Source organism: Chaetura pelagica, unplaced genomic scaffold (genome assembly GCF_000747805.2).
Source record: "Chaetura pelagica isolate M959 unplaced genomic scaffold, ChaPel_1.0 scaffold418, whole genome shotgun sequence".
In the NCBI taxonomy this organism is placed as follows: domain Eukaryota; kingdom Metazoa; phylum Chordata; class Aves; order Apodiformes; family Apodidae; genus Chaetura; species Chaetura pelagica.
Genome location: NW_009954232.1, coordinates 616,380 through 634,896, shown reverse-complemented (window position 1 = coordinate 634,896; position 18,517 = coordinate 616,380). Strand labels below are relative to the sequence as shown.

Genomic DNA, 18,517 nt, shown 5'->3' with positions numbered 1-18,517 from the left:
AAGCAGCTGAATCTTATCTCCTAGCCTGGGCTGTGATGTCACCTGGCAGTCAGAGCTGTGCTTTCAGCATACACAGACATCTCCAAGCCATGTTGCCTCCAGCCAGCCAGATGCTGATGTTCAGCAGCATCTATGCAGGTAAGGAACCCGCATATGGACCGAAAGATTGTACAGGACTGCACTGTTGGCTACACTTGTTACTACTGGTCAGCAAACTGGGTTACTTAAGTGAGCCTGGATGGCTTCACCTATCATCCCATTGCAGCTTAAACTGCTGAACAGATGCATGGGCACAATACCATAACATCAGATTCAAAACTTGGGGTTACTTAAATTCTGCTGTTATGCTATACCTTCTAAGCAAGTATTTGCCTGTGAGAATATGAGGTACAGCTAGCTTAAGTCTCATCAGTGTTTCAAATGTATAAAAGGTATGTTCCTGAGTAGAGACCCAAAGTGAGGAATTTAATAGCTGCATGGACATATGGTTTCCATTCAAGTATATACCTTCTTACCTTGCTCAGAATCTCCAGTAAATTCCCCAGCAGCCACTGAGTATCCTGTTTAAAGATAAATTACAAGCAAAACACTTGATAAACCACTTGTTTCAAGAAATACGCAAGGATAATTCCATTTGTCTGTTCATCTGATCATCACAATGCACATTTTCTGGAATTAGTATACTGAAACTGTGTGGAAAAAAGAATCATCACATAATTACAACTAAATTAACTGTAGGTCTGAGTGTGCAATAAATATATCCTGTTTCTCAAAAAATTAGCTTCTAAATCATTAATACTTAATAATTTACCTAAAGAAGCAGCAGGTACTATGGTGGTTTGCCCTAAAAGCCACTGACACAATTTAGGTCTTCACTACTGTACTGTAATGGGTGAGCACTCTGTTTTAGCTTTATATGCAACACAGATTTTAAAAAATGCAGGTAGGTACTTCCTGGAGCTTTAGTAAACTTGTGAGATAACTGTTACTGACAGAGTAAAGACTTTTGGATTGCATCACGGACGGTAATTTCAAATCTATGGGCAAAGATGAAAGGATGCACCTTTGCCTTCAAATTCTACTGTGTCCTTTCTGTAATTATGTAAAGAAAAATCTGTCTTGCATGCAGGGACATGTGAGTATCATGCAAATTCTTAGATACCAGTACTAATCACAGAATCCCTGGAGTTGAAAGGAACCTCTAGAGATCATCTAGTCCAACTCCTTCTCTAAAGCAGGATTGCCTAGAGCACATTACACAGGACTGCATCCAGGTGGGTTCTGAACATCTCCAGAGAAGGACACTCCACCATCTCCCTGGGCAGCCTGTCCCAGCGCCTTCTCACCCTCACCCTGAATAAGTTTTTCCTCATGTTCAGATAGAGCTTCCTGTGCTGCAGTTTGTGTCCACTGCTTCTTATCCTATTGCTGGGCACTACTGAAAAGACCCTGACTCCATCCTCCTTACACTAGTCCCTCAGATATTTTATAGACATTAATATGGTCTCCCCTCAGCCTTCTCTTCTCCAGGCTGAAGAGTCCCAGCTCTCTCAACCTTTCATCATAAGAGAGATGCTCCAATCCCCCAGTCACCTTTGCTGACCTCTGCTGGACTCTCTCCAGCAATTCCCTCTCGTGAACTGGGGAGCCCAGAACTGAGCAGTTTTCCAGATGTGGCCTCAACCAGGACGGCATAAAGAGGGAGGATGACCTCTCTCAACCTACTGGCCACACCCTTCCTAATGCATCCCAAGATAACATTGGCTTTCTTGGCCACAAGGGCACAATGCTGGCTCTTTTTTAACTTACTGTCTACCAGGACTCCAAGATCCTTCTCCTCAGAGCTGCTTTGCAGCAGATCAATCCCTAACCTATATTTATGGATGGAGTTGTTGCACCCCAGGTGCAGGACGATACATTTCCTCACGTTAAACCTCATTAAGTTCTTCTCTGCTCAACTCTCCATCCTGTCCAGGTCACGCTGGATGACAGCGCAGCCCTCTGGTGTGTCAGCCACTCCTCCCAGATTTGTATCATCAGTGGACTTGCTGAGGATACACTCTGTCCCCTATCTAGGTCACTGATGAATATGTTGAACAAGACTGGACCCAGTATTGAACCCTGGGAGACACCACTGGTTACAGGCCTCCAACTCGATGCTGCTCCATTGATCACAACCCTTTGAGCTCTGTCACTCAACCAGCGCTTCGTCCACTACACTGTTCACTCATCCAACACACACTTCCCAAGATTATTAATAAGGGTATTATGGGAGACAGTGTCAGAAGCCTTGCTGAAGTCAAGGCAGATGGCATCTGCTGCTCTCTCTTCATCCAGCCAACCAGTTGTGACATCATGAAAGGCTAACAGATTGGTCAAGCATGATTTGCCCTTGGCAAATCCAATAAAAGGAACATAAACATCATTTTTTCTATTTATTACATTTTTGCTATAGCTTACTTTAACTGTATCTTCTAAATATCGGTGAGAATAATTGAGTATTTGTGCAGTACTGCACAAAATACTGTAGAAATGAATTTTCTTTTATCTATTCAAATCAAAATAGATGCTAATTACTTTAAACTCTATTATATTGGAATTAAATAAGTTAAAAATGGGAAAACTTTGTATTTCTGATTAATTATTTAAGATCAAGTAAGAAGGACCCTAATGAATCATTTAAGATCTCAACTTTCAAACCCCGCTGCTGTGCATAATTTTAAGAATGTTTGTAAATACACTGACATAATTAGCAAACTACTGATTTGCTGCTGTGCTTAAGGCAAAACATGTTTAAATCCTCTTACAGCTGAGACATTAGAAATTTAGAGGTTTTTTTCACATTTACATAAACCCCATGCTTTTAGAACACATTGCTAACTGACACAGAGCTTAGCTTACCCATGTAATTGTCATCATATGAGGGTGGTGCCACTCCTGTTTGCTTCTCTCTTGCCAGTTTCCTCAGAATATCCTTGAAGGAATAATTTGCAATGATATCCGCAATACTTGCAGTGATTACCTGACCTGGATTCAAACAACTTAAATGAAAGGGACATATAGGAGACCCAGCTTCTACAAAATAGCAGAACACCAGAACAGAGCTAAAGGGATAATATAACACAGCTGGAAAGCGTAGACATCTCTCAATCATTATTACCCTGAAAGTCTCAAGACTACACATCAGTCAATACAACAAGGCATTGAGACTTGATTGAACCAACTCAGAAACACCTTCAGACCCATTACAAGACGCTGATTCAAACTTAAGTCCAGCATTTTCAGGTTCAGCCACTTCTGATGCTGTACAGAACCAATGTAGCAGACCAATAGAAGCAACTTCTCAGTAGAGAATTCAAAGCTATGAATTCCCTACCGCAATAATCAACTAGATCATTCTCCTTCAAGGGCAATGCAAAATCACATGTCAAGGAGGCTGGCAATGGCAGTGCTAGGCAGAGGCTGGAAATCAGCTATTTCATACATGTGCTAATAGGATAAAGGAAAAATACCTTTTTTATCCTTTAATGAAACCCACTCAGATTTTATCTACATGAGAAAATACATCTTGGAAACTACAGTGATGCCACAAATGAACTAAAAAATATATGCAGGTAGCAATAAAAGGTTAGGTTCAGAAACAAACAGTGACAAAAACTTTGGAATTATTAGCTATTTTTAAAATTGCAGTATTCCAGGGAAAAAGTCAGCTTATTAATTAAATTTAAAATGTGCTAAAATTCCAATATAAAAATTATTATTTTTATTTGTTTCAATTCTGATTTACAACTGTTGAAAGTACCAGAGACTGGTTATCTTAAACTGAGAAATCAATGGAAATCTAAAAAAACATTTTCAAAATACTTTATGTTTCATTTCTTAGATCAAGTTAACCAGCTAGATGAACATACCTTGCCAATAAAAACTACCAGGCCCGCCTACTATCAGGTCTCCATTCTATAAAAAGCAGAATTAAATAAAATTACACAACAAAAGAACTAGACAAAATTAAGCATGCATGGGAAAAATAATATAAATTACAAAAAGAATATCAGAATAATGATAAAGAAGGCTCTGTTCAAAGGAAAGGATGTAGGTGCATGGATCTGAAGGAACTTCTACATTTAAATCAAGTTGAGGTCATCTTAATTTGAATGAAAGCTGTATTTATCACTCAAACAGCAGTGTAAAAAATACTGATTATTTCTAACAAAACGTCAGCATAAAAGAGCATCTTTGCATTCAATGAAGCAACAGGAACACTTAATAGAGAAACATACTTCTGGCTACCCTACCATGAGGTCTTTACTCCCCAGCTATTACTAATGTGAATAACAATGTAGCTCCAGAACACTGAAAGCAATGGCAATGATCAAAGTCATGTGTGCTCCTGGTGCTGTAATAATGGTACAGATAATAACCGCACTTGTAAAGTTTACTCTTTACCCACAATATTGTTTCTGGACCCTCTTGGCATAAAAGAACAATTAGCTGCTTCTCTTAAGCACTTTCCCTTTCACCTCCACAAGAGAATGGTCTTACTCAGTAAGCAGTCTGCCTCCAAAAGCATCCTTATACAAGCTATTTTATCTTTTAAAGACTACCTGGTGCCCACCCATTATTGCCAGAAAGTCAGGTCTCTGGAAAGCATCATAAGTGGGGCACACTGAGACAGAAGCATGTACAATTTTTGGCCTAATTATCTATTATGATAAACTGGACTGGAGTCTGGAAAATTTTTGGCCTAATTATCTATTATGATAAACTGAACAGTCAGACTGGAGTGCTGCAAAAAGATAAACAGGTGTTGATTGTACTACTTCTTTTATTAATGAAACCAGAAGGTCTGAAGCTTGCAAAGGAGGAAAGAATTTGCAACAACTTCACAAAACTCTTCCTATGCAACAGCATGGGGATAAACTCTTAGTGCTTGAACACTGAGGACGTATCAGAATTAAATTTGTTCAAAGAACTTCAGAAGCAGAATCTCACCTTGTAAAAATCTAAGCTGAAACCTGCTTGACAAAAGCCTTGTCCTTCGGGATCTGCATTGCCTGCAATTATGAAGGTAGAAGCATTTTATTGATTTCACAGGGCATGTGGAAGACAGCTTATACAGCTGTAAGGCTGTAAGTGCAAAACTACAAAAATAGATTAGAAGACGTGCACTCTATTTTAGAAGAGGCAGAGACAATCAAGGCTTTCTACAGGACCCTGAACATGCAATCCCATGTGAACGTTTTGAAAAATAGCACCAACTACTTGGCACTTTCTTCTCTCACTGCAAGGTAAGGACCCTTCCAACAACTATCAGGGATTCAGATTAAATTTGGCTGGAAATACAAGAGCAGACAACTTAACAAGAAATCCTAGAATGGACACCACAGTCTGCTCTGCCATAAACACAATAGTAAGTGTTTACTAAGGCATTCTCAAAAAATACTGACACAGTGGATGGGTCACCATGTGTCAATCTTCGGACCACTTTCCTGTTATCTGAACTATGGCAAGGAAAAGGGGCCTGAGTCCTTCACAGGGCCAGCCCTTTAATTGATACAGATTTGCTCAATGAGGACCGAAGTGTAATATGGTTTTGCGTGCACTTGGTTCTAAATATACAAGTAGTTTTTCCCTATTCCCCAAGAAGTAAGGCCCATAGATGGCTACCACATCCTCAAAATGGCACAGAGAAGAGTGTGGAAGAGAAGTGCTAATGTGCATGAATTCTTCCATGCCTGAAATCCTTCATAAATGAGCTATTGTGGATTAAATTGGCATGAATGGTGATACAGGCTTGTGTGTTTCTGTGTAGGGTCTGGTCTTCAGATGGTGATCCTGCGATGAGAGATTTATATGCAGGATAAGCATGAGTAATCGGTTTAAAATGCTGTCTGGTTCTTATCTAGATCCGTTAGCAACATTTTAAAGCCATTTAAATTGAACCAATTATACCTCATCACTATAACTGCATAAGCTTAGTTTATTTAATTTCTTCTCTTTCAATTATACAATAGAGCATCCAATTGCAGGCATGTAATTTAATGTCAATTTTTCTTTAAACCCTCATCCAGTGCAACAATGTTATAAAGTACTTTTCATTCAATCAAGACTGTGTGAAGACTGAAAGCATGAAAACACTGAGTGCAGTATCAATTCCTCCAACACAGGAGTGTTTCTGTTAATACTCACTGTTGCGACAAGGTGAATATTCAGCATAGGCACTGAAGTTCTGAATTGCTACATAGCAGGTGCCAACAGGGTCCTTCTCAGGGCTATCTTTCAGGGTTCTCCAATGATATAAGGGAGCACAAGCCTATCAAAACAGAAATGATGTCACACATACTTTTCATACACTCACACATCTGGCAAATGAAACAGTGAACAATGATTCTCTCCAGTATTGTATTATTCATATAGTACTGATCATTAACAAAATAGCAGAAGAAACTGCAGAGCAAACTGCCTCTTATAAGTTCTATTAAGACCTGAAAAGCATAGTCTGATCTTTCACTTACAGCCTTTAGCAGGTGAAATCTGTCAGGGACTGCAACTCATATTTAAGCATATGTTACAAACACCCTCTAAGCCTACTTCACAAGTAGCATGTTTGCTCTATTACTGTTCTTTGCACAGGACTTGATCCCATAATTTAAGATGAAGATCATATACATGTGGCTGCAGACTTCGGTGTTGATCTGTCATAAGGTAGTGGCTGTTGCAGCAGAACTGCTATGATTCTACTGAGCAGATTTGTCAGGGTGCTGTGTCGTATCAGAATCATCAGAATGTCTGCCTTCTTACAAACCCTTTGTTTAAATCTTTGGAGAGATGATACAGCTGTAAAGCATCCAACAGTCTCCAAGTGAACAGGTTTTTGCTAAGTAAGTTTTGGCTAGTAAACTAATACTTAATTTTCTGTACTGTGGTATTAGTGTTACAAACACGATAGTGTAAGGATAAAAGACATAAAACTTATGTAGAGAGAGACATTATATTTTTTGAAAGTAATACATAGTTGGAAAAAATAAAATATAAACTATCAGGTATGCAAGTCGTTCTTCAGGGGTACCTGTGCCCTAAGTTTTCTCCCAGCAGAGTGAAGACACTACATCTCCTCACAACCTTGCCTCTGAAAGACACAAACCCTTCACTCATGTCCTGCCTCGTCTTACTTGTACAATCGGAAATCTATCTCTGGCAAGGCACTACTGTGTAGGCCTTAGTTCTGCAATCAGTTCCAGCTGGGTGAATCCCTGCACTACTCAGAGCTTACCACAGAAGTCAGAGCTTCTGAAACACTGGTTTAAGGAAAAGGGACTCTTAACATGCCCCTGTCTAGGAGACCTTAAATTTTAAAACATACCAAAGAGCAAAACTAGAGTACAGCAAAGAGCAGCATGTGTCCTGTAAGGGTGGTTTTAGGTACATTTGCCTTGACCAAAATGGACTGAACAAAATCTCAACATAATTATAAACATTTACCTAATACAGTTTAGTGTCATATTTGTAGTTAAAAAAAAAAAAAGTTTCTGACAGCTTGATAATTTCTTTTTCTCTCCTTTCAGTCAACAAATCTTAGAAGACAAAGTTTTCTGTCTTTGTTGTTCAAGTTTTTGCCTGAGAAGTGTTGACTATATCTTTTTTTAGAAAGCCTGAGAAGACTTGTCAAAAGCAAAACAAAGTTTGGTCAGTCCAGACACATCACATCAGTCAGTGATGAGATTTTCTGTTCCCTTGATTAAGATTCAGCAAATGATGGTAATGGGCTACTCTATTTAAGTTGGTGAACTGTTGCTTAGTAGAGTACATTAAAAAAAAAAATCTTCAGCTATTTTTAGAATTTTTTAGAATTTTTACATTTACTTAGCTCTGTAACAGAACAAGGTGATATTTTACTCATTACCTGTTTATGTCAAAATCCTTCCTTAGGTTACCACAAGTCATGCTATATAAGGGAAAGCAGTTCCTTTAGATACTTCTTGCCTTATATGACTACTTCTTAAGTAATAATTGGAAGTTTTAAGAAAATCCCAAGACACAGATTATTGCTTTGTGAAAACGAATAAAACTAATAACCAAATTAATTACTTTTTATCACAATTATTTCCATGGCATTTTCAGTGTAAACCCTAGAGCATAAACTGCAAATATAACGTCTGTGTGTAAGGGCCATCATCACCAGTTTACTTAGCAACGAAAATATTTGCCCCCTGCTGGGGTCCTCTACCAATACAGGTAAAACATTCAGTGAAACTAAAAACAGATATTGTACTTTCTCAGGAATCTTGATTTGGAGATTTTTCATCATTACTCTTTTGCAGCTGTTTTACCATGACTATGACATAGCTGTTTAAAATAATGCAAATGTGACAAAACAGGTCTTTCCCTTCAAAACAGTGCTTTCTCTGACTGAATGAACTGCAGCACAGGTTCTTGGCTTCTGCTAAATTCTGCATTTAACATTCCAAATAAAGCTTAATAACACAAAACATGTTACAGTACCTATCAGCTACTGTGTATCTCTAAAATACGTCAGTTTCCTGTTTAAAAAAAACACTCCACTGCAATATGGCATTCTGCTATTTTCACATGGCAGCAGGATCATCTTCAATTAATCAGCTCAATTTGATTTTATAGTCTGCTTTCACTTCCTGAGTTAAATTTACCATCATCAGTTTTATAATGAATGCAAAATCATAGAGTTTCTTCCATTACCTATACATTGAGAGCTATCAGAGATGCACATTTAAGAAAAGTAAACATTATCTCCAAATGAATACCACATGCATAAGACTTACCACAACTTTTTCTTTATGAGCTTTGACTGTGGCTCCGAACCACTGATTTGTCTTAAACTCAATAGGTTCCCTGGTGCCATTGACTTTAATTTTCCTGTTGTCTGACAAAGAAAGAAGCAGTATGTTGACAGTTTAATTCAAAAAGTATTACCCTATGAATCACAGATACAAGTGAAGAGGCTAATGGATATATTACACTGTATCCATGATCACTGTCCTACCAGTTTAGTATGAAATGGGCATTCTAGTATCATTCAAGCTATTCACTGCTCAGTGAAAACAGCTTATAATTACATGTGAAAATTCAAAATAATTACACTTAAAATTCAGAAAATAACCCAAAAGACTGGAAGAAGAAACCCTGTGCTGCCCTCTGCCAAAAAAGAGTTTACCTGGAATTCATGATGAAAAATGAACAAAAGTCTACAAAAAGAGGTGAAAAGCCCTAAAAACATTTCTCATAGGAGGTAAAAACTTTCCATGTGAAAAAGTATGTTCCATAATTAGTTTTTGTCAAACAAATGACATTTCTCAGCATGGTTATTCAAAGACCAACACTACAGATAGCAAAGGACTTAGTTTTTAACAGAATTACATGTGTACACACTGTCACAAGAGACAGCTTCTTAATGTTGCTTTATATACACTCTTGCAGATGTCAGCATAAGAGAAGCCATCTGGGACAAAGACTCAGGCCAATTATAATGCATTTCAGATTTTAATAAAAAGCAGACATCCCTTCATTTCACCCTCAGTTCTCTGAAGTAAACTGAATTCCCATGTGTTCATGAGCTATGCTCTTTCCTTACCAGTCATTCTTAATGAACATCTCAATTTATACATAAGCAGGGCATTACTCCTTCCCCCTTGTATCTGCATTCCCTTCTGTTTGTTTCTGGTTCATATCAGGAGACATTTCGCAAGAATCAACCCTTTTTATTCACTGTAAGTGAAAATAAAACTGGACACTGTCTACCTTGGAATGTAGAAAAAGAAAAATGTCAGATTATATTTTATGGATTTACATCAAAATTTTTAAAACATGAGGAAAAATGCAGCTGGTATAATTGTCACCTTTAAAAAGCCAACGCTTCCTGGGATTTACCCATCAGGAACAGAGATATCTGAAGACTTTCCTAGGATGTTGGATCACCAGCTTGTGGTAACCTCATAAATGTTACAGATAGAAACTGAATTAGAAAGAAAGAGGCACTGTATTTGGAAACAAGGGTACTCAATCTCTCTATTTTCCTAATAAAGATGAAGGGAGGTTAAATTAGAATGAATCTGTGAAAGTTTGAAAAGTCTCTGAGAAAACTTCTTTCAGCAAATATTTGTTTCTGAGCTGCACCAATTACAGGAGCTAGTATGGAAAATCACTATTCATTCCAGGAATATTTAGAACTTAAAAATTCAGGAAGAGTAATTTTATATTACTCAAAAATATTAATTAAAAATAGATTTTATTTAAGTTAGGTCCAAACTTTAAGACTGTGGGACAAAGTGACTCTGACACAATGCACTGCAGGAGCTTCTAGCTTCTACCTAGTTGTTGACATCACTTGTGATTTTTTTTTCCAATGAAGTTAGACTCTTTCAAACTTTAAAGATTTCTTTTTCTGTTTTTAATGCTTCAGCAGATTTGAACATGACTAATGTCCACAGATGAGGTCTTGATAGAAACCACGCTTACAGCTAGCCTGGCTCTGAGGATACTCACAACCAGCATTCTAACTTAGAAAGAGCTTACATTTTCAATCGAAACAACACACTTGCTGACTGGCAAAGTATACTAAAATTGGAAAAGAAGTTAGTCTTTAAAACCAGGACAGGCTTTTGCAGAACTGTAAACACTCACCCACCCTGCTTAGTGGCATATGGTGCAGTATGAATCCACCATCAAGTGACACGGGATTTTCATTATAAGATAATTAGTAAAATATAACAGGCACGCAACTTAATAAATAGGTTTTTTTCTCTAGATAAATCTCTTCTGACAGAAATTCTCTAAACACCTTTGTTCAGGATCCTTGGCTGGACCTATGGAGTCATATTCCCAGCTTCTGAGGCTTTGCCTTAAAATACAGTTTAATCTTTTGTATATAACAACCGTTCAGTATTTTAGATTGCTGTAAACCAGCTACTGCCTCCCCTGAACTTTATGAAAATGAAGCTACATACAAAATTAAGTTGTCTGAATACACATGGACTGTCATTCCTGTGCCCTGACTGGATTCAATTAGACAACAAGGCTCTGAATGAACCCTCTGTAAATGTCCATTTCTGAGCTAGTCATGCACTTACAACTGAACACATGATCTAGGGTATAGTTCTCCTCCTAAAACAAATGTCTGAGGAGGTCAGAAGAACCATGGCCTAAAAGTACCTATTTTTTTAATTTTTTTTTACAAACTGTAGATAGCCACGGATTACTCAGAAAAAAACTATTTGTTTATTCAGATAAATCTCAATTCAGTTTTTTAAAAAAAAAAAGGGAGTTGTTATTTCTGTCTTTGGTACATCTCTCAAAACTGTTATCTAAGTATTAAAAAAAATATGTCTGTGTCCTGACAACACCTTTAAATGACAGGGAAATATCTCTCCTCTTGTTATTATGGGGATCTGAGGCCCACAGGCTGTGTCTATACTGTACCTTACCCACAGGCTAAGCTGTACTTCTATGAACAGAAGAACTTGGCTTGAATTCAGTTTGCATTCAAATGTCATCTTCTCTTTTGGAAGAGAATGCCTGGCCCCTTTTAGGAAGAAGTCCAGGCTATCTTGTATTACGCTACGTAACACTTGTGCAAGGATGGCTAGAATACAAGGCAGCAGCTGGGCTGGGCACTCAACGCCTGAGCCTGTCCACAGATCGGTCCAGGGAGTACCTGAGTACCAGCTGGATTGCTTCAGAGCCAGCCCAGGAGCTGTTCCAGATAGTCAACAGTCTGGATGACTCGCTAATCTGGCTTGAAATTTAGCCTTGGAGTCACTCTGAATTGTCCTGCCTAAGGGCTGTATTGTAGACTAAGATCCAGACAACCAGGAATATGCAAAGTGCAGAGAGATGTGTAAGTATACATTTAGGGGCAACAATGTCCTTAAACTGCATTTCAGCAATGCAAAAGCATCTCCTTTTCTTACTGTAGGAGCCAAAACTCCTATACATTACTTCTATCCCACAATCCAGATTCAGAAACAGCTCTGGAGATGGTGAAACGATTCTCAAAATGAATGCTCCTTTACCCAGTCTTTTAGACTTAAGGTACCAAAGGAATACCAAAGGGAAAAAGCCTTCTTAAATTACCAAAGCAGTAGCTGGACAAGTAGAAAAAATTGAATCTGGACAGTAAAATGCAAACCTATGTAAGAACAACAGTGCAATTATTCATTTTTAGGAATTAAAGCCTGAACCTGGAGCAAGTGTTAATGCAAATCCCTTATTTGCACATATTAGACTAAATTTGGCACTTTCCATGGGCATTGGTCTCCTCTCAGTCACTGAGTCAGAACATTATAAATTGTTAAACAGGCATGAATCAAACATTATTTTAACAAATATTTCTTTGTTGTAGTAATCAGGATCTGCAAGTATTTGCAAATACCAGTAGTGGCTCATTGTGATTCATTCAGCTCTTGAAAACGGTAAGTAAAAAATGCATAATTTATTATGATTTCAAAAGGCTGAAATGAACAAAAGCAAATAATATTTTAATCAAGTTTAACACAGCAACATGTTAAATTTTAAGTGTAATCAAAGCAACAAATCTGACTATCTAATCGATCTGCCACTCTTTCAGGTAAGTTTGCACCCCTCAGGAACTCTGAAAAGCATGATGTTTACTTGCTCCATGTGTATTTGCCTGCATATATGGGATAAACACAGATGGCCATTAACCAGGCATCTGCAGCAGCCTCTGTTACACTCTGCCCTCTATCTCATCTGTACCTACACAGACTCCTTCCAGGATGGCAAACCTCTTTCAAATATCTGTTTTGATATATATGTGTATCTATGAACATCCCCACATATAAATAACTATAGACAATATAAAATGCAAAATATATTTAATATATTTATAAATAGTTACTTGATACACTATACATAATTATATATACACAGAGTGGAGGTGAATAATCACCTCAATCTATCCATATTTATAGAAAATGGGAATACAGGTTAAAAAACCCCAACATTTATATTTATATAAATATATACAGGTCAAGGAAAGTAAATATATCCCTCACATGGAGACAACAAACACCTGGAATGCTATGTACAGTTTTGAAACACCAGTACAAGACTCGCAGGTGTTTGGCCTGAAGAAGAGAAAGTAAAGGAGAATCTGTTTGCACTTAATCCAGTGTTCAGCATGTAAAGACAGGAGAGACCTTGAAATCAGCCCTGCTGCATCATTACAATCCTGCTTTACAAGACAGAAGAGAGAGGGAAGGGCTTGTACTAGCATACATGGTCCCATATTCTAGAACTGAGGAAAAGGGATCTTGCCAGCCCTATTACCATGGCAGAGTGGTATTTTTTGGTATCGCTACCATGGAAGACTCCAGTCACTCCACACATTACTAACAAAGTTAAGTCAGCAACATTCACAGGGTTATTGGTATTAGACCCTCCATAGAAAGACAGAATACCAAAGGAAAGCTAAAGAATATGATCTAGGGAATCAAGCCAAGGAATTGCCTTCAACATTAATGCTGTTTATAGAGTCAGTAAGGACATGCATGAAGAGAAGAGCTGCTTCTATTTTTAGATCTATCTGATTCTGCAAACATCTATTTAATTTCTGTTTTTTATTGTGCCTTAGATGCTATTTATATGAGTTATTTCAATTTAATAGATCATATCTAGAGTGTTTTATTTGGACTTTCATTCCATGAATAAAATATAAAAAAAGAATTATCAGTCCCAATGGGATTTCTTCCCTAAGTACAATCTGATAAAATACCAAATTAAGACCTCAGGGCTTGAACTAACACAGCTAAAGGTATTTTTTGCCCTTCTCTAGATAAGGCTGAGACTTACAAAAGAAACCCACAAGGGTCTATTATAAATTAGAATGCTACAAGTGAACCATGGGGCTCTACATAAGGTTTTACTGGCACAGCGGACTGAAATGTGTCAACATTTAAAAGTACAAAAAGTTATCCCTTAGCACTTTCTCTTCAGATGCAAATTCTGTTGTATAAGAGGATTTTAAGTTTCCCCTAAAATCTTACAATCTTTAGAGCTAATGTTTTTTTCATGTAACTAAACCTCTTGAGTCCCCCTATACATTCTTTTCTTCTACAGTACCTGGGTTCTGTTACAATCAGCTCAACTTCTGGCCAGATTAGCTCATGTTTTTTATCAACTGCACGCTTGGTCAGAACTGATCTACATCCCTCTCCACTGCTCCTACACAGAGGCTGTTCAAAATTTTCCAGCTAGTTTAGAAAAAAAAAAATAACCTGTTTTACTAAAACTGGTAAAGTTAATTGATAGCAAAGACAACACCCCAGTGGGTTCTGGAAACTCAGGGGAAGTGGTACCTAAAATTCTGCTTTTTGGGGGCTAATTTCAAACATAAGAACTTGTTGCAGTAAGTGTTACAATTAAATGTGACCATTATAATGAGTTTCTGAATATGAACTAATAGTTTTTTACCAGATTTCAAACGCAATAGCGCACTTCAGGGGGCATTTAAGTGTGCTTCTGGCTGCAAGATGCTTGGAGTGGTTCAGAAGTTCCCCAGTTAGTCAAACAGGGAGAAAGTTTTCTTCATAATGCTCTCCTGCTACCTCTCCTGGCAGCTGAACAGAACAGCATCCAGCTTAAACACAAGGACTTGGTAATACTACCTGAACGCCAAAGCAGAAATAGTCAAACAGTAAACTACATTTCATAATGGGAGAAACTGAAAAGGAGACATTAGCTTTGTGTAGGTAAGACAGAGAAGACAGATCACAGCTCTTTAATACAATGACAAGGCTTGTTCCCCTGTCCTCTCATTGAGTTTCAAAGAGTATCACAGCCTTACACTGCAATGTAACAGGACAGCTTCGCAGAGCAGGGCAACAAGGGGGAAGAGTCTCTGCCCTCAGTCTGTATCTCCTGGAGTAAGGGGATACTAAAAGCCCTTCCATTATACTTTATCTCATTTCCCTGCTGCACTGGAGCAAGGTAAAGCACCAGTTGTGCTCTCAGGGGCAGCGCTTTCAGCTGCTTCCCTGAGCCTTGGCCCCAGCACCCATATTTACAGAGCTTTAAAGAACTGCAAACAGGGGACTGCAAAGTCAGTGCTGTATCAGCAGCAGGAAACATGGCGAGTTCCTGCTAAAGCCCCTTCCTGGCTGGAGGCCATATCACTGGCTGGCCCATGTGGGAATGTCTGGTTACATGACTTGCTTATGGAAGGGTTAGCCCAAACCCTACAGCATGTAAAAATCTCATCCTCTTTCATTCCTCTGTCTTGTCAGGAAGGAACAGTATTTCATCAACAGGATTAATTATTAATGTTAATTTGCAAGTAAATCACCTCATTGCTTTGGAAATGTCTGGATTAGTGAGTTTGAAGAACAGAGATAGGTGACCTGAGAAATTAGTGACCACCTGGGACAACTGCTTGTATAACAATTTCAGTTAGGTGGTATGACTTTAGGAACAGATTGAAGATATTCCTGCACCTCTGTTAACTATAACTAAGCCATCTTCTCAGCAGCTTGGTTTAGCCCACACACATTTTCACACAACCTGTGCAGCTGCTCATAGCACTCAGACCAGCTTGGGCATCCTAACATACACACAGTGCCACAGAAAAGGTTTCAGGTTTAGTCCTGGTGTTGAGCACCAGTGCTAGCAGTAAGCAGTGCAGTCTCTGTTTGACAGCTAGAACAAGGCATTCAGAAGTATTGACACATTTTTTAAAGGTGTTTTCATCTTTCAGTAGGAATTGAGTGAATCCTAACTGCTCCTGTTATGTCTACATTAACAACAAATGCAATGACGTCTATTCCCTTATGTGATCTTGGTCTCTGGGAAAAAAAAAGGAGCAAGAGAGATTCACAAACTACCAAGATTTGTCTTTTGTCATTTAAAGCTTACATGACACAAAGAACAGAGTTTAGTTCTGAGTGTGAGAGCCTGCACAGTGGCAGGGAGCTTAGCTGCACCTTGCCTGTGGCTGCAGGTGCAACCCTTGCAGTGTCAGATCTCTGATCCACTCAGGAACACCACAGCTGTCTTACACAAGTGTCAGGATTCCAGGTCCACTTAGGCTTAGCATTTGCTTTTTCCCTTCAGGACTCCATGGCAGGATCCATGCAGGATATAGAGTAACTTTCTTTAAAGTAAAACTTCAGTTACTTTAAAGATAGATATAATTGACAGAGAAAAACAAAACTCTTAAACATAATAGCCTTTACAGGACCAAAGACCATCCTAGTTCAGTGCTCATCATCATAATGTTAACCTGAGCAAGCCAAAATTCTTCCCTAAGGCATCTATCCCTTATTTGGTTTCCTCAAATCAATATATATACTTCACAAATGACACATTCTTTCTTTCTTCCTTCCCTCCCCTAACTCATGAGCTTGTTATTGTTGCCTCTTATGAAGCCTTAAACACTTGTGGAAAGAGGTTTTGTTCCTTTCCAGTTTGCATAACAGTCTTATAATGAGGCATATCTATCCATTTACTCAGTAAACATCTCAGTACCTGTAAAATACAGGACAACTACAAATTAGTACAAAGTAACTCCACATCTGTAAGACCATACTTGAAATGTCCGGAATTTTGACGGAAGGAAGCCATCATAGAACACTGGTCAATGTACTCACTGTTTTCATTTATTAGGACTGGGATGTTAATCGTGTTGATACAAGTAACATTAAAGCACTTGCAAATGAAGAAACCCTTCTTGAAATTAGGTCTACTGTTATTGTGGAAATAGTGAAATGATCTCTACAGCTACATGAGTCTTACCAATTATGTTCTCACTTCCACACGTGTTTGGTGGCAGTAGAAGTCCAAGTAACAGCTCATGATAACACTGATAAACCTGCAATCCTACCCTGCAGTCCCTCCTCCAAGTACAGTGCATTTATACCTATACAATGGGCTCTCTATGGACTAACTTCAGCTGTCTACAAATCAGGCATCCACCTAGAGAACACAACTGTCTCAGGTAGACTGAATGAACCAGAAGCTGCATAGTCGTACGATAGAGTCCAAAACCTTGTGGATATCCTTACTCATCAGCCTGTGTGCCTGCCTTTATTCAAAATATAGTATCTGCAAAAGGACATCTCTGCCAAGAGTACACAGTTGTCCTGTGTCTCTTTAGTCAACTTTTCTGGAGTTTCCCAGAGGAAAATCAGATGCCCAAGTCCTTCTAGGTTTCATCATTAGATTTTATTTCACTTATCAAAACGTCCTTTTAAAATGTAATGAAATTTTCATTTGGGCAAGTTTTCTATTAAAATTAATTAATATAGATTATATATTTCACTACTGCTACCTAAACTACCTAATCATAAGATGGAAATACAGAAATATTTCCTAAACTGTCTTTGCTTTAAAAATGGACATGCATGGCATACTGTAATAAAAATACTGTATGCATACTGTTTATGTCTGTACAGTCACATTTATATATAACCATAAGCTGTATATAAAATGACATGCTCAGGTAGCCACACACACATACAGGAACCACCTCTTACTCTGTTCTGAAGAATGCTCAGCATGATGGAACAGTCATCCTGAGTAGAGTTCCTAGACAGTAACACAGTACTAGGATGTGTGGGTGGCTGGAGCTGGAAAGGGTAAAGAACTGCACCATGTGCTACATTTAAGTCAGCTCTTCTAATTTAATTTGTGATCTCAGAAAAATAAATTAATTAATTACTTGTGTTCGCATTTAAATAAACCACAAGTGTTAAGATTAAATATAACCTAAAGAACAATAACTTTTGCTTAATGATTAAACTGTTGAAGTCTGTCTAAATAAAGCAAATCAGTTTTAACGTCCCTGCAAACACACTAGGCTTAAATTATTTTCAAAATCTATAAAGAGACAACAGAAAACATAAACAGCCTGAATTGTTTAAAATGTGCGTTCCCTACAATTAAATAAGAAACATCTGTCTTGTTATTTTGGATGTGGGTATAATCTATCCACATTGTGCCTAAATCAGTTTGCATCTAGTCTCCAACATTCTGAAATAAAGTTCTTGCATTCTGAAAAGAATTCAGTAGGTGTGCCACACGAGGTCCCTCCTGCATCCGCACAGACAGAAAACCCTTTGCTGGAGGTAACAGCAAGGACCAGCAACCCTGTGATTCCCAGGATCCAGAGATGTGTGGGAGATGTGGGGTTTGGGGTTTTGCCTTCTGACCCCTCGAAAAAAAGTAATAATAAAAAGATTCAAAATGAGGAAGCTGCCACAAGCGGCTTTCATTAAAGCGTTCAAAAAAGGAGAAAAAAGGAAGCAATTATGAACTCCGCACAGATCCCGAAGCTCACACTCCTGCTACTTCTCCGGGGACCATTAAGCCCTCCCCGCAGGCGGACACGCACACGGGCTCCCAGGAGCGGGATTTCCCCGCCAACCGCAGATCCCGAAAGTGCCACAGCGGGCGCGGAACGAGCGGAACGAGCCGGTGCCGAAGGGGCCCGAGGGCAGCCCCGCGCAACCCGCGCCCCGCGCAAGCCGCGCCA

At 38.5% G+C, this 18,517-nt stretch overlaps 1 protein-coding gene across 1 annotated transcript in view; it reads right to left on the bottom strand.

The window, feature by feature from the left end:
• ITGA8 (integrin, alpha 8) overlaps positions 1–9,614 on the bottom strand; it is a 93,127-nt gene extending 83,513 nt beyond the window's left edge. The window contains exons 1-7 of the mRNA XM_010003618.1: positions 9,608–9,614; positions 8,799–8,899; positions 6,190–6,313; positions 4,993–5,054; positions 3,912–3,957; positions 2,902–3,027; positions 516–560 (exon numbers count right to left, since the gene is read on the bottom strand). Of these exons, the coding sequence (XP_010001920.1) occupies positions 516–560; positions 2,902–3,027; positions 3,912–3,957; positions 4,993–5,054; positions 6,190–6,313; positions 8,799–8,899; positions 9,608–9,614 (511 nt within the window). The remainder of the gene's footprint in view (positions 1–515; positions 561–2,901; positions 3,028–3,911; positions 3,958–4,992; positions 5,055–6,189; positions 6,314–8,798; positions 8,900–9,607) is intronic.
• Positions 9,615–18,517: the final 8,903 nt, after the last annotated feature.